Below are 15,178 nucleotides of genomic sequence, written 5' to 3'. Positions count from 1 at the left end.
TTTGTTATTATTTTTTAGGGATTTTCATCTTTATTGAGAGGATAGTGGAGATTTACAGACAGAAAAGTGTGGGGAGGCAGAGAGAGAGGGGAAGGATCAGCAAAGAGTCGAACTCTGGTCGCCCTGAGCACCTTCGTGCTATGTGTCAACACACTAAGCATTAGGCTATTGGGGCCAACCAATTTAAAGAACTTTAAGTCCCTTAAAAGCATTAAAAAGTCTTAAATGTTATTTTACAAGTCATTCAATTTTGTATTCTTATGCTGAATTTTGCCAGAATTTAATCTGCAAATATTTGGGATGCTTTGTAATTATGAAATCTAAACAATCCGGTAAAGTCTAGATCGGATACGCAGTCTTCCGAAAGTGCGATATGCATATCAATATAGCAGCATTTTTTATGACACAATATAAAAATAATGAATATTTTTACAGTACTGTAACAGTTGGGTTTAGGGTTGGGGTGGGGGTAGGCGTTAAAAAATACAATTTATTGGGTAATTTAATAGATAACATAAATAATACTCTGTACAACTACTGTTTTTACATTACTGTGACGGTTGGGTTTAGGGTTGGGGATGGACGTTAATAAAATTCAATAAATGTAAAAGTTTATAAATAATATAAATAATTCTCGTTTTCTGGCCACAACCATATCCAATCTAGCAACAACCATACAAATCTTGCTAGATTTGAAATCATGCTGTTTTGTTTACTGCAGTAACCAAGGAAACGCCATTATTCTTGATGTTATAGGCGCCACCTGCTGGATTAGTATATGAATAACATTTTAATTTAGGATTAGTTTCTTACTATCACGCACTACGTTTACATGGCCATCGTAAAATCCAATTATTTGCCTTAATTTGAATAAGTCAATAATATGATGAAGGTGTTTACATGAGTTACTTTTTGAATGTTCCATTCATGATCCCGTTTTACATGTTATAGCACATAGTTCGATTAACGTCATTGCATCAGCACGCTAACCATATTTGTCCGGAGTTTCATGTAATTTCGGGTGTTTCATTTTTAATTTGTCGATTTAAACTGCAGTTTGACACTTTCACTTTCATTCAGGAACATTTCATGCATGCCCCATGTGACGAACGAGATATTGGATGCGAGTATGAACTGCTGGAAGAGTGTTGTTTTATTGGAATTTGATAGCGCATGCCGTATGGGAAAAAACCCCTCTGCATTTCGCAATGTCTATGGTCTTTCACTGACTCGGTAGGTGCAGAGAATAGTATCAAACAGCCGTGTGTGTATAGACTATCCTGTCTCAAAATGTGGCGAAAATCCTACACAATGGTAGTCATTTGATTAAGGTGTTTACATGTCTGTACTACTATAATGTGACTAAAATAGGAATACTCCAAATGTCTTAATTAGATTTCTGTTTAGTTCGATTATGACTTTAGTCGGATTAAGGTCATCAAAAATCGTTGATTACATGGTAGACTCTTAATTAGAGTATTGTCCATGTAAACGTACTCCGTATCAGTAAATAAACTGCCAGTTAAAATGCCGCCAACATTACCTGTTGAAACCTGAAGTGGCGACGAGGTCTTTAAATGTATGGAAAGAGTCTTTAAAAAGGTGTTAAATTTCACTCTCTGATTTTTCCAAATACCCTGTATTACTTTAAATTCATATGGGATTCTGTGTATGTGTATTTTTAGCTGTCTTTCTAGTGCACACACATTCGAAAGCATGCCAGCCTTGGTGGTTTTTAGGCTGATCCTTTGTCTGTTTTTAGAATTTAAAGTTTTACGAACAAGACTTTTTTTTCTGCTGGCACAGTCAGGAGCACAAATCCTGTTCTTGTTTTACCACAAATGAATCATCAGTTTTTATTTTAACCAGAATTAAAAATAAAATAATATTTTTTTATTATTAGAGAAGGATTTATTTGCAGTCACACTGCTATTTGCAGTTTTTCAGAAACTAGTTTGCCAAGCAGTTTATAAAAAACTCACAGATCAAGGCTTTTTGGTAAATATAAATATTACCTTTAGTCTTCTGAGTAATCCATCTCACAATGTGTTTTCAACCAAGCTCCGTATTTTTTTCCACTGTCAAAAACACAAGCCTTAGTAGTGGTTGTGATCTCAGCTGTCATTATAAGGCCATTTCCTGTGTGCTGTTTTTGTAGCCTGTGCTGGTCTCTGGGGTGCACAGAAGGCTCAACGCCAGCTTGTGGAAAGCAGAGTCCTTCAACCAAGAGTTTGCTGACCACCAGGGGGACCTCTTGAACTGCAAGGATGGAGTAATGTCCAACTCAGGTGTCAAAGAATTCTGGGACGGCTTTGAAGATCTCACAAGTGAGTGGCGTTTGAAGTCAACAAATAAGCTAGATTCTTATTAATCGATCCTTGTTTCGATGTATTCTGATCATGCTTTCTCTACAGAGCGACCCAAGGCTAAAGATGGAGAAAACCGTTGTGTATCGATTGAAAGACTGGCCTTCAGGGGAAGAGTTTATGGCTTTGATGCCCTCCAGGTAGACAAATGCCGATATTCAATAATTCAATGTATCATAATAATGATAATTATTAATTATTGTTTAAGAATATTCAGATTGTATTTGCAGTAGTGTTCATTAAAGCTCCAAATGCTTGAAGACTTACTTGGTTAGCTTAATAGTTCAAACATTAACATTTTCACTTTGATCTAGCCTGCTACGTGCTAAAATATTGACAGAAAATTTTAAATATAGACTATTTTAAGGTTTTTATATATGTTAATATTGTGCAATAATGCTCTATTTGTTAACATTAGTTGTGCTATTCATTAATTCAATGTATGGTGATAATGAACATGCTCAATCTTGATATTGAGAGCGCTTCAAAATCGTATATATTTTTAAACTATTGTTTAAGAATATTCAGATTGTATTTGCAGGGGTGTTCATAAATGCGCCAAATACTTGAAGACTTTATTGGTTAGCTTAATAGCTCAAACAACAACATTTTCCCTTTAATGTAGCCTACTAAGTGCTGAAATATTGACTGAAAATTCTAGACTATTTTAAGCGCTTTTTATACGTTGATATTGTGTGGTAAGGCTCCATTTGTTAACATTAGTTAATTTAACTAACCACACAATGACTACTACAAAAGCTTTTATTAATCTTAGGTGCTGTTAATGTCTAATAATGAATAAAAATTGATTCCAATTCAATTGTTTGTTTAACTATTATTAACATAGTTACTAACAAATCTGTCTTTTTCTCACTGCATTGTTGATTTTAATCCATTAACTAACATTTACAATTGAGACTTTATTGTAAAGTGTTGCCTATTGTACTTTATAATGCTTTTTATGCAAATTAATTCATTTATTTACTCTGAACATGTACAGCATAAACAGAAAAGTATTTCTTTTTATTATCATAATTATCTGGTGAAGTATCTTTTTTTAAAGTTTACGTCAATACCTTAATAATACCGTATACTGAGATCAAACAGGGTGTCTGCGGGCTCTTAAAATGTCTTGAATTTCAGAAACATTTTAGGCCTACAATTTTAGGCCTTATTAAGTCTTAAATTCACTGAAATATTGTATTGTGTGTCTTAAATCATTTTAAACAAATCTTAATTTTCCAAGTTAAGCGACACAATCGGGTCGACATCCATCCAATCACCAACAATCCTTCTTATAAAAACTTTTTTTGTAATATTTAAGTTTATATTTAAGTTTTTTTATTGCAAAGAGATACAATTTACTGTAGCTGTTAGCTGAAATTTACTAATTCCCAGGTATAGAAAACTATCCTCATGATAATAACAGAGCAATATATCCCTTTACGTTATCTTGCATTCACAAAAACTCTTTACTGAAATAAGGGGGAGTAGACATGAAAGAAGCACATTAGGTTAAATAGAAATTAAACTCCGAAAGCCAACAAATATACATTTTTGTTTATTTATTAAATAAACTTATTAAACTTGTCATTAAAACAAAAAATACAACTAGACTCTATACAGCTAGAGTTTTCTTGTTTTGACACATTAAAGTATGTAACTAAGAAATAATTACATTTGATATATACAGTTGAAGTCAGAACTATTAGCCCCCTTTGAATTTATTTTTATTTTTATTTTTATATTTCTTAAATGATGTTTAACAGAGCAAGGAAATTTTCACAGTATGTCTGATAATATTTTTTCTTCTGGAAAAAGTCTTATTTGTTTTATTTCGGCTAAAATAAAAGCAGTTGTTAATTTTCTAAACATTTTAAGGACAAAATTATTAGACCCTTTAAGCTATTTTTGTTTTCGATAGTATACAGAAAAACTATTGTTATACAATAACTTGCCTTATTACCCTAACCTGCCTAGTTAACCTAATTAACCTAGTTAAGCCTTTAAATGTCACTTTAAGCTGTATAGAAGTGTCTTGAAAAATATTATTTACAGTCATCATGTCAAAGATAAAAGAAATCAGTTATTAGAGATGAGTTATTAAACTGTTATGTTTAGAAATGTGTTAAAAAGAAACAGGGGGGCTAATAATTTAGGGGTCTAATAATTCTGACTTCAGCTATATATATATATATATTTTTTTTTTTTTTTCGGCAAGCAAAAACCCAACCAGGCCATTAGAAATAATCATTAGTGTTTAGTTCTGTATAAGTCTAAAATTTATTTCATAATGGTCTTAAAATGGCCTTAAAAAGTCTTAAATATGACTTAAATATGAAACCTGCAGAAACCCTGTAAAAGCTTCAAAAATTAATCGCAACAAGAAAATTTGATACCTTCATCCAGGTACCTCATAGCCACTAGAACACAAGTAGACATGCTAATTTAGATATTGCTTTAGGGCTTGTAAATGCTGGTTTTAGAATGTGCTTGATGTCATTGTTTAGGTATGATGATTTGATGAAGAACCTCCCCATGCCTGAATATTCAGACCCGGAGGGAAACCTCAACCTGGCCTCCCATCTGCCCACTTTCTTTGTGCGCCCGGATCTGGGCCCTCGCCTGTGCTGCGCCTATGGTACTACAGCTCCCTCTGTCTCTCACACACTCAGACACACTTTGGGTTTATTTTGATCACTGGCCTACCATGTTTTCTGCTTTGGTTTACCACACAAAAACCGAGTAGTTATTGAAATATTATGTTCCATTACAGGAAGGAACGTTTCCCAAATAGAAAAAAGTAATTATTAAAAGTAAAATTATTAAAAGTTAAATTAATTAAATTAAATAAATTTAATTAAAAATAAATAATAATAATAAATGTAAATAATATATTTAATTTAATTTAAAATTGTACTTCAACATTATTTTCATGACAATTAAGAACATTTTCCCACCACAATCGACTACATTATAAAAAAAAACATATGAAGTGTTCAGATGCAAAAGCTTTTAAGTTCCATATGAAAGCTTTCTCTAAAATAGAGATGCCCGAAGGCCAAAGTTGGCTCATTGTAACCTTTGATTTGGCCCACCATCCCATCTGAGAGGAGAGTGAGCATGATGAAGAAGGTTGAGGTAAATGCCTTTAATACAGAGATCGTCATTCCTAGTTCTTTTTTTTTGTTTGTTTTATTACTGAGCTACAAAAAATCAAGCTGAAATTAAATGTTTCAATCAATTGTAAATGAATCTAAGTTTTTAAAATGTATATACTGTCACTCGACGGATAGAGGACTATGCAGAAGATAACGGCAAGCAAATCGAGGCAAAAACTAATGTAATTCTGTTATAAATTAGGTTTTGTTTTTACTGTAATAAGTTCATTGTACAATGTAAACAATACTGTAGTAGTTAATATAAAGCAATGTTTTCTAGTCATTTTTACACATTATTAAATAAATTAGGAAATTACCCATGGTAAATTGCCCCACCTATATTCACCTTCGGCCCACTAGCCTCAATCAAGTTTGGTTTTTGGCCCTTTATAAGAAAAGTTTAGTCACCCCTGCTCTAAAATTAGCATTTTCTCAACCGCTTATATTTATTTTCCGTTATTTCACATTAAAGTCAATGAAAAACCTGTTCATTGCCATAAAATGATAAAAGATTGATCTCTCACACACAGGAGCCTGAGAAAAATGCTCATTTCAAAAGAAAATGTATTTATTTTTGCAATCATATTAACATACAAACACATTTTAATTTTTTTCTCGTAATTATGCTTAATTTAAGAATTGAAACTTAATTTAAAAAAAGATTGAACTGTATGGTGCAAATTAGAACTGTCAATTGATTAAAAACTGTTATCACGTTAATCGAAATCATAGTTTTTAATTAATTATAACTTCAATTTTAGATTAGGCATTTTCAGTGTGGTACAGTTCATGTAGTTTTGAATTGATAGTTAGCCTTGATGGTAACTGGTACAGTATTGAACAATGTTGATGAATCTGGAGTCTGTGGATATCCATTTAGTGATGGAATCAGCTAGCTTTGCAGTTGTTTGTTTGTTGACAGACTTGTTTTATCTATATATTTATCTCTTTTCTGTTTATATAATTTACATTATCTATATATTTTATCTATATTTAGCAGGTTTTGTTTAAACTTCCATCTGGAAGCAGTTTATTATGAAACTTGCCATTTAACACACAAGCCAACATGTATTGAGCCATCATATTACTGCTGTTTGCTGTAGTCTTATTATCACACAATAATAGGACTGTGAAATCTTAACGCCTTTAAATGTTCACATTAATCAACTACCGTACTAACGTCTTAACCTTGACAGCCCAGTTTCTGTTTAACGAAGAGAAGATTTCTTCAACACATTTCTACACATAATAGTTTTAATAACTAATTTCTAATAACTTATTTATTTTACCTTTGCCTTGATGACAGTAAATAATATTTTACTAAATATTTTTCAAGATTTCCCAGTAATGGGTAGCAGCTGGAAGAGCATCCGCTGTGTAAAACATATGCTGGATAAGTTGGCGGTTCATTCCGCTGTGGCGACCCCAGATTAATAAAAGGACTAAGCCGAAAAGAAAATGAATGAATGAATATTTTTCAAGATTCTAGTATTCAGCTTAGCTAGGTTAATTGGGCAAGTAAGGGGAATTAGCCAAGTTATTGTATAACAGTGGTTTGTTCTGTAGACAATAAAAAATAATTGGGTAACGCTTTAGTTCAGGTCACAATTCTTGCTATTAACTACTGGATTATTACCTGCCTATTATTAAGATATTAACTGTTCATTAGTAGTTATAAAGTATGATCTAATTCTACATCCCTTATCCTACCCAAAACCTAAACCCAACTACTACCTTACTAACTATTAATAAAGAGTTAATTAGTAGTTTATTAGGTTAGTAGTGTTAGTTAATGGTTTGTTAATATCGTGAATTGTGACCTAAACTAAAGTGTTACCAAAAGTTGCTTAAGAGGGCTAATAATATTTACCTTAAAAGGGTTTTAAAAAAATTAAAAACTGGTTTTATTCTAGCTGAAATAAAACAAATGAGACTTTCTCCAGAAGAAAAAATATTACAGGAAATACTATGAAAAATTCCTTGCTCTGTTAAACATTATTTGGGAAATATTTGAAAAAGGAAAAAAAAATCACTGATTGTCTTTAACTGTATGTAAAACTTGATGCCTGAATGAGTTATGATCCACGTCACAGGTGTGGCAGCGTCTCAGGAGCAGGATTTCGGCACTGCTAACCTGCACATGGAGGTGTCTGATGTGATCAGCGTGCTGGTTTACGTTGGAGTGGCCAAAGGGAATGGAGTCTTGTCCAAAACAGGTAAGTCTGAGATTCATCCGCCACACAACTGTCATTTACTGTCCATTAACTCAGTGAAAGATGTGGAGGGGGAAAAAGCTTCCTGCTTGAGCAGAAATGTTCCATAAACCTCTGAGCTCAGATGAAAAAAACACAGAACAGGGTTTCCACCCTGGAAACAATGAAATGTGAGAGATGCATCTGGAAGGAGTTTTCTCCGCCTGTGCATTGCCATAGCAGCGCTGCAAAGAGCTTTTCTCCCAGCACTTCACAACCTTCACATTAAAAGGGCTGTATTACGAACTAAAATCCAGCTGGAGCTTTTATTTCTTTTATCGTCTACAGTGGGATGTCTGCTACAGTAGATAGATCTCAAAAAACATTTCGACCATTCAAGATGTAATGTTACATATAAAGATCATTGGTTCTCAGTCTTTTTGACCCCAGTTGTCCCTAACAGTAAAAATGTGTATATATTACTTGTTTCTGTCCAATTATAATATGTTAGAGCTTGTCAAAACTACAAAAATTCTTCTATATTTCTATCTTCTTTATAAACATCCTCATGACATTTAAAAATTACATTGGTAAAAAAAAAAAACTCATACAAATAATTTGGTGTTTTGGTCAATCACTTTTCCAACTTTCATTTTTACAGTAATGCTAGGGTACAGTGCACATGAGTATGATTATCGGCACAGCATGCACAGCCAGAATTTTTTTTCTTTTCTTTTTCTCTACCCTCCATATATTAGTCATGGCAACTTCAATTCCATGGCACATTCTAGGAAAAACAAATGGGTAACACTTTAAAGTAATGGTTCACTAGTTAATGTTAGTTAATGTATCTTTTAACATGAACAAACAATTAGTAATAAATTACTACAATATTTATTCATCTTCGTTATCGTTAGTAAATGTTATTTAAAGGGCACCTATGATGAAAGTCATCTTTTGTAAGCTGATTGGACAGAACTGTGTGTAGGTAAACTGTGTCCACAGTCATATTGGAGTGATCTAAACACAATAAGTCTTTTTTTTTTTACATTTCCTGATGTTAAAATAGGATCCAAATCCCTCCCATTTTAAGGCCCACAGAAATATGACGTAGGAGTTCGGTTTCCCCTCCCACCGAATTGATTGACAGATGTGTATTATCAGGTCTCCATAGTAATGTGTATAATCATATCCACAAGACAGGACATCCTCAAAGCAACTGGGATTATAATATCTCAGCTCTCTGTGATCATCTGCACCTCAAGAATGAGTTTTACAAGTTTAAAACGTTTTTTAAAATGGTGTATGTTGTAATAAATACAGTAAAGTCACCACATAATTCATAACCACAGCCGCTTAGTGGCAGTACAACTATAAAAGAAGACGCTTCGATCCCAGTTAATGGACTTATATCAGGTTTATTTTGTACATTAACATAACGGATGTCCATACAGCAGTGGCGCAATCATTATAACGACATTGTATGTGACTCATCGTTGCCAAGGTTTGAATTAACATCTCAACAAATATACTAAACCATTGGGAAAGTTCTTACTGTAGTAGGAAGATCTCCTTTATTCTTGTCACTGTGTTGTTTATCTGACGTGAGAAGCAGCAGGTGAAGGTTATAGTGCGAGAACGCGCTCATTTGCATTAAAGGCACAGGTAACAAAAACAGCTACAATGTCCTAACAGCTCAAATTTACTAGATTGAAAAAGGTATAATAAATAATCTGATTTGTATTTTGAGCTGAATGTTTACAGACACATTCTGGAGACACAAAAGACTTGTATAAAATTTTTGAAAAAAATGTAAAATAGGTGCCCTTTATGTTAAATAATGTTAGTTCATGTTAATTCACTGTGCTTTAACTAAGGTCAACAAGCTTTGGATTTTAACCTCCTAGGGCTTGAGTGTCCACATACGGACAGCACATTTGAGCTCTTAAGTGGCTATTTAAAATACTTTAAATGTTTTATATTTTGTTACAGACATACAGTGTCATCCTGCAACTGTTTTGCAATATATGAAATGTCCCAAACCCTATTTTTAACTGTCCAAAATGGAAAAAAAAGTTGTTTTTACTCTGATAGTCAAAGCAAGTTCAAAAAAGTAATTCTATGTTAAATATGCATTAAAAAAATTCAGGAAAAAGTATTTTATTTAAATTCGGACCACGAGTCCACATATATTGACATAATTTTTCTCTAAAAGTACATTGTAGCAAAAGATGATACTTAGATTTTTATTCTAATTAGGTTCCAATAAGCCCAAATAGCAAATAAAAATAAAAAACGCATGTAAAAAAACACCTTGGGCCCTAAGAGGTTAATAATGCATTAGTAAATGTTGAACTTTGTTGAATAAATGCTTTACAAGAGTATTCATACTCGGTTAATGTTAGCAAATATATGAACTTTATTCTAAAGTATTCTAAGACCATTATTTTAAAATGTTACCAAAAATTGTCCAGAACAAAGTGCATGTTTAATTGCTTTTGAAAGTTTGTCGAGACCCATGGACTTGGCAAAAATGACTTTCAGTTCAAACATTCAACATGTTTGATAAAGGACACACATTCATTTCGATATGTAATTGTGGTTTTTACTGTACCTTTAAACATTTCTAATTATTTCTAATTATTTATTTTGGCAGCACTGCTGTAGTTGACTCTAAACACTCTGAGCTACACTGTTCCAATTTACTATGATCTTTTATGTGAAGCTGCTTTGACACAATCTACATTGTAAAAGTGCTATACAAATAAAGGTGAATTGAATTAAATTAAACTTTGCTGAGTAATCATGTAAATGATGTTGATATTTCCCCCCTCACTTTTTGGTTTAAAGTTTTGAAGTCATTTTACAGTTGTGCTCCTCCCTCCTGCGATGACTTTTCTATTTTTATCTGCCGTCTCATGGGCAGACATGAGGAGAATATATAAAAGCCAGACTCCCACACGTACTGCTCGCCATTAATTTTTAAACATCGCTCTGTCTTCAAAAGAGGACAGCGCTGCCTGCTTTTATAATAAATTAAGCTGACTGTGTGATGTGTTTGCCATGTAACCGCATGAGCCTGTTTGTGCCAAACACACAGGAGTGCTGAAGAGGCTGGAGGAGGAAGATCTGGATGACAACGTCAAGAAAAGATTAAAGGACTCGAGCGAGACTCCCGGAGCCTTGTGGCACATCTACACCAGCAAAGACGGCGAGAAGATTAAAGAGTTCCTGCACAAGGTTATTTTCATTTGATTTCTCGGCTGATCTTGAAATAATACGGTGGATCATTGGAGTGACGCTCACTCTCAAGTGTCCTCATAAAACCTTTTTCCCTCTCTCGCACAGGAAAGTTTTATAGGATCCGTATCATATATTTTTCTGGAGCAGTGGTTCTCAACTAGTTTGGCTATGGGACACGTATTTTCTAAGGGCCATTAAGCCATGACCAGGATATTTTTTTTGCATTGTGATCATAGCGTAGAAAACTGAAGTGTGTTTTAACACAGCAACAATATAATTACTACGACAATTTAATTAAAGTAGTTATCTATAGAATGCTTCCAAACACTAAAGGATTTACTATAGTATTTTTCATGTAACGCAATTATACAGTATGTACCGCAGCGATGAGGCAAATATATTTTAGTTTAGTAGTAAACTCTGCCCTTTTCATGATATAAGGATCATGCTCAACATATGTGGCTATTTTCTATCTATATCTCCTTTGAAATATGGTATAAATCACACAAACATGGACTTTCCTCTATGTCTCCCATTCAGTTTTTTACTTCCTGCCCTCCATCTGAATTCGGCACGTCACCAGAACCACGTGATTGAAAACAACCTATAGTAGCATAAGTAGCTTTCACGCACATCTTTCAAAATCAAAGTCCTGCATCACAAAAAAAACCCTTCGCCACCCAATTAAAATGGTTTTGCAACCCACACATCGAGAAACACTTTTCTGGAATATGCTGACCTTTTCTGGGTTTTTCTTGGTACATATTTTTAATTAACGCAGTGTTTGTAAATGTTTGGATGCAACAGGTGGCGAAAGAGCAGGGTGTGGAGATCGCAGCAGATCACGACCCCATCCGTGAACCCAGCTGGTACTTGAGCCGAAAGCTACGTCAGCGGCTGCTGGATGAACATGGCATTCAGGGCTGGACTGTGGTGCAGTTTTTGGGTGATTCAGTCTTGATCCCGGCAGGAGCTCTGCACCAGGTATCAGCATACTTCTTTGGCTTCTTACACAAACCACTTTAAGCTGCATTTACACTACTAAACTTTCTTGCAATAAGCTAGGTCTGTCACAATAATCAATATATATTGACTTATTACACAACACATGGACATGACCTCAATCATTTCTGGTGATGCAGTATATATCGGCCATACATAAAAGTCAATTCAAGCAACATTTTAGCTGATTGCGCAATCTCTCTATCTCAATTGGAGGTGTCAGTGTCAGTATGGTTAAAAAAGCACTGTAGTATTTACTATAAATTACTATAGTATATTTTCATGTGAGTGTCTGACGACTGAAAATAGATCTGGTAGCAGATATCGCAGCCTCTGTTACTTTTTACCTTGCACTTTTTTGATAAAATGTATTATTATTTATATGTTTAGAATATGCGTTTTCACCTTCTGATTTCAATGCCTCATTATTAAATTGTTCAAATGTCTATAATTACATTAAATATTCTTCAGAATAAAATATGATGTATTCTTTGGAAGAGTGTACTTTCATTGTGATGATATTATATTGTCATACTGATATTATATAATGATTGGCATCTTTAAATGGCAATAATATCATTTATCTCAATATATTTTGATGCAATATATTATACAACAAAACATAGATATCACGGCAGGACTAATTTATTGTGCTGTTGGATTTATAGAGCATTTAAAAATACAATCACAGATAATACATATTGATGCTAACCTGAGGTGCTCTTCGAATTTGACTTGGGATTTGTTTTCTGGTCACAAAGATATGGTGTTATACAGTGCTCAGCATAATTGAGCACCCCCCATTTTGAAAATGAATATTTGTTTCCATTTCTCAGTGAATATAGGCAATGTATTTTGGTGCATTTGAACAAAACATATTTATTAAACAGACATATTTATTAAAATAATATTTTAGTCACCAAACATGTTTAGAAATTGAAAGATAATACAATTAAATTCAAGCTAAATATTGCAAAAATAATTACAACCCACAAAATTTCAACTAAAATGTTCAATTTTTTTGCTTCTCTTGATTTTTCCTCTTTTAAAATTTGTATTTAATATTTTTCTTTAACATATAAATTTGGGTGTACTAGTTTTTGGGCCATTATCGTAAGTTATTTTGTTAGATAAGCTCCAGATCTGGCTTAAGTATTGACTAATCTAATGTATATGCACAAATATAATATTGTATAGCTTCCTATTAAAATCCGAATTTAAAGGATAGATTTGTGAGGGGTGTACTTAAATATGCTGCACACTGTATGTGTTACATATGTCAGTATATCTGTGGATCCTTAAAAAGTCTTCAATTCCATAGTATAAAAATAAGGCTTTTATTCATCCTAAATCTGTATCTCAAAGGTCTTACAATGCAATCGAACTGACCCTGTAAAGATTTTGTTTCCAATTTGAAATCAACTTCACCCTTTCACCCAGAACAAAATATGTGGATTTCATTCTTTGTGGTTTTAAAAGGGTCTTTAAAAGTACTCTTAAATGTCCACAATGTTCCTCTGTAAAAATTGTCATCATATTGATGATTTAGAGGTATTTATAAATATGAACAGTTGAAGTCTGTATGCTGGATGTTTAACAGAGCAAGTAATTTTTCACAGTATTTCCTATAATATTTTTTCTTCTGGAGAAAGTCTTAGTTGTTTTGTGTATTTCAGCTAGAATAAAAGCAGTTTTTCATTTTTTAAAACCATTTTAAGGTCAATATTATTAGCCCCCTTAAGCAATATTTTTTTTTTTATTGATTGTCTACTGAACAAACCAACATTATACAATGACAATAACTTGCTTAATTAACCTAGTTAAGCCTTTAAATGTCACTTTAAGCTTGAAAAATATCTGGTCAAATATTATGGACTGTCATCATGGCAAAGATAACATAAATGAGTTATTAGAAATAAACTGTTGTGTTTATAAATGTGCTTATAAAAATATGAGCCTCTATTAAATAGAAAGTGGGGGAAAAATATACAGGGGGGCAATAATTTTGACTTCAACTGTATATAGATGATTTTTGGGTTACTGCGCTTGTATCAGTCAACCTTTACTACTAAACATCCTCTTTTATTAGCTTCCTCTTTTATGTCCAACAGTGCTGTATATGTATCTTCGTGACATCAGCTCATGTTTGTGTGTGTACAGGTGCAGAATCTTCACAGCTGCATTCAGGTGATCAATGACTTCGTGTCTCCAGAGCACGTGGGGCATTCCTTCCACTTAACACAAGAACTCAGATCCTCCAAAGAGGAGATGAACTACGAAGATAAGCTACAGGTACACTTCACACACAACAGATATTACTGGAAAATATGAGGATCACATGTCTGACGATCATTCATCAAGTGATGTTTTATAAACAAATTTCGGGAGGAGCACGCGCAGAAGTTTCCGTATCAAATACGCCATTGACAATTATTCTATTATCCAATCAGTTCTTGACCAAACCCCTATATATACCAAAGCTGTCTTACCTGCAGCATCTTACGACTTTAGCATCCCTCCACCACCCCGTCACCTCACCTCTTAAGCATTACAATCCCGGGGGGAGCGTTCTTAGGCCGGGCTAGATACTTCGCTCGAATCCCAATTCCTCTCTGTTTCCTGATAAGAGGAATAACTCAAGTTTGGGTGTCTTCCCCGAGCTCAGAGCCCTCTCCCTGGACATCACGCCAAATACGCTTTATTCTGAAACTATTGCAAGTGTGAACTCGTGAATTATCATATCACTTCACACGTGAGTCCTGTTTCTAACAGCCTGCCATTTGTCTCAGGTCAAGAACATCTTCTACCACTGCGTGAAGGACGCCGTGGGGACATTGAAGAGGAGCTGTGCCGAGGAGGAAGAGGAGAGCAACTCATGACAGCCGTCCACACGCACGCACACACCGCCAACCTCCAGTGCCAAGTAGACCACACCAACACCACCCGTCTGACAGCTAGCGTTCCTCTGTCCGTTTGCTTTCCCTCTCCTTCTTTCATACTGTATAGTTTCAGTATTTATTTTCAGGCGTTCTGTTCTCGATCAAATGTAAATGTGACTTGTACAGTTTGCTAATGGATTTCACTACTTTTGGAGACTTGGAGTTACTGTGAGAGAGATCCACCATCTCGTGTCCTCATGCCATATCTTTTGAGAAAAATGAAACAAAACAAGAACTGCCAAACAATTGTAAACATTGTACAGTTCTGTTATTAT

At 34.0% G+C, this 15,178-nt stretch overlaps 1 protein-coding gene across 1 annotated transcript in view; it reads left to right on the top strand.

Moving 5' to 3' along the window:
• The window catches only part of jmjd1cb (jumonji domain containing 1Cb), a 249,544-nt gene that overhangs the window by 234,022 nt on the left and 344 nt on the right, over window positions 1-15,178 (top strand). The window contains 9 exon segments of the mRNA XM_056469094.1: window positions 2,159-2,327; window positions 2,415-2,440; window positions 2,442-2,506; window positions 4,877-5,007; window positions 7,621-7,743; window positions 10,820-10,959; window positions 11,770-11,946; window positions 14,125-14,256; window positions 14,754-15,178. The exon segment at window positions 14,754-15,178 is cut by the window's right edge and continues 344 nt beyond it. Of these exon segments, the coding sequence (XP_056325069.1) occupies window positions 2,159-2,327; window positions 2,415-2,440; window positions 2,442-2,506; window positions 4,877-5,007; window positions 7,621-7,743; window positions 10,820-10,959; window positions 11,770-11,946; window positions 14,125-14,256; window positions 14,754-14,843 (1,053 nt within the window). The 3' untranslated portion in view covers window positions 14,844-15,178.

The sequence above is a fragment of the Danio aesculapii genome, chromosome 12, assembly GCF_903798145.1.
Source record: "Danio aesculapii chromosome 12, fDanAes4.1, whole genome shotgun sequence".
Lineage (NCBI taxonomy): Eukaryota > Metazoa > Chordata > Actinopteri > Cypriniformes > Danionidae > Danio > Danio aesculapii.
The sequence above is the reverse complement of the archived record's forward strand: the minus strand, read 5'-3'. Positions and strand labels throughout refer to the sequence as shown.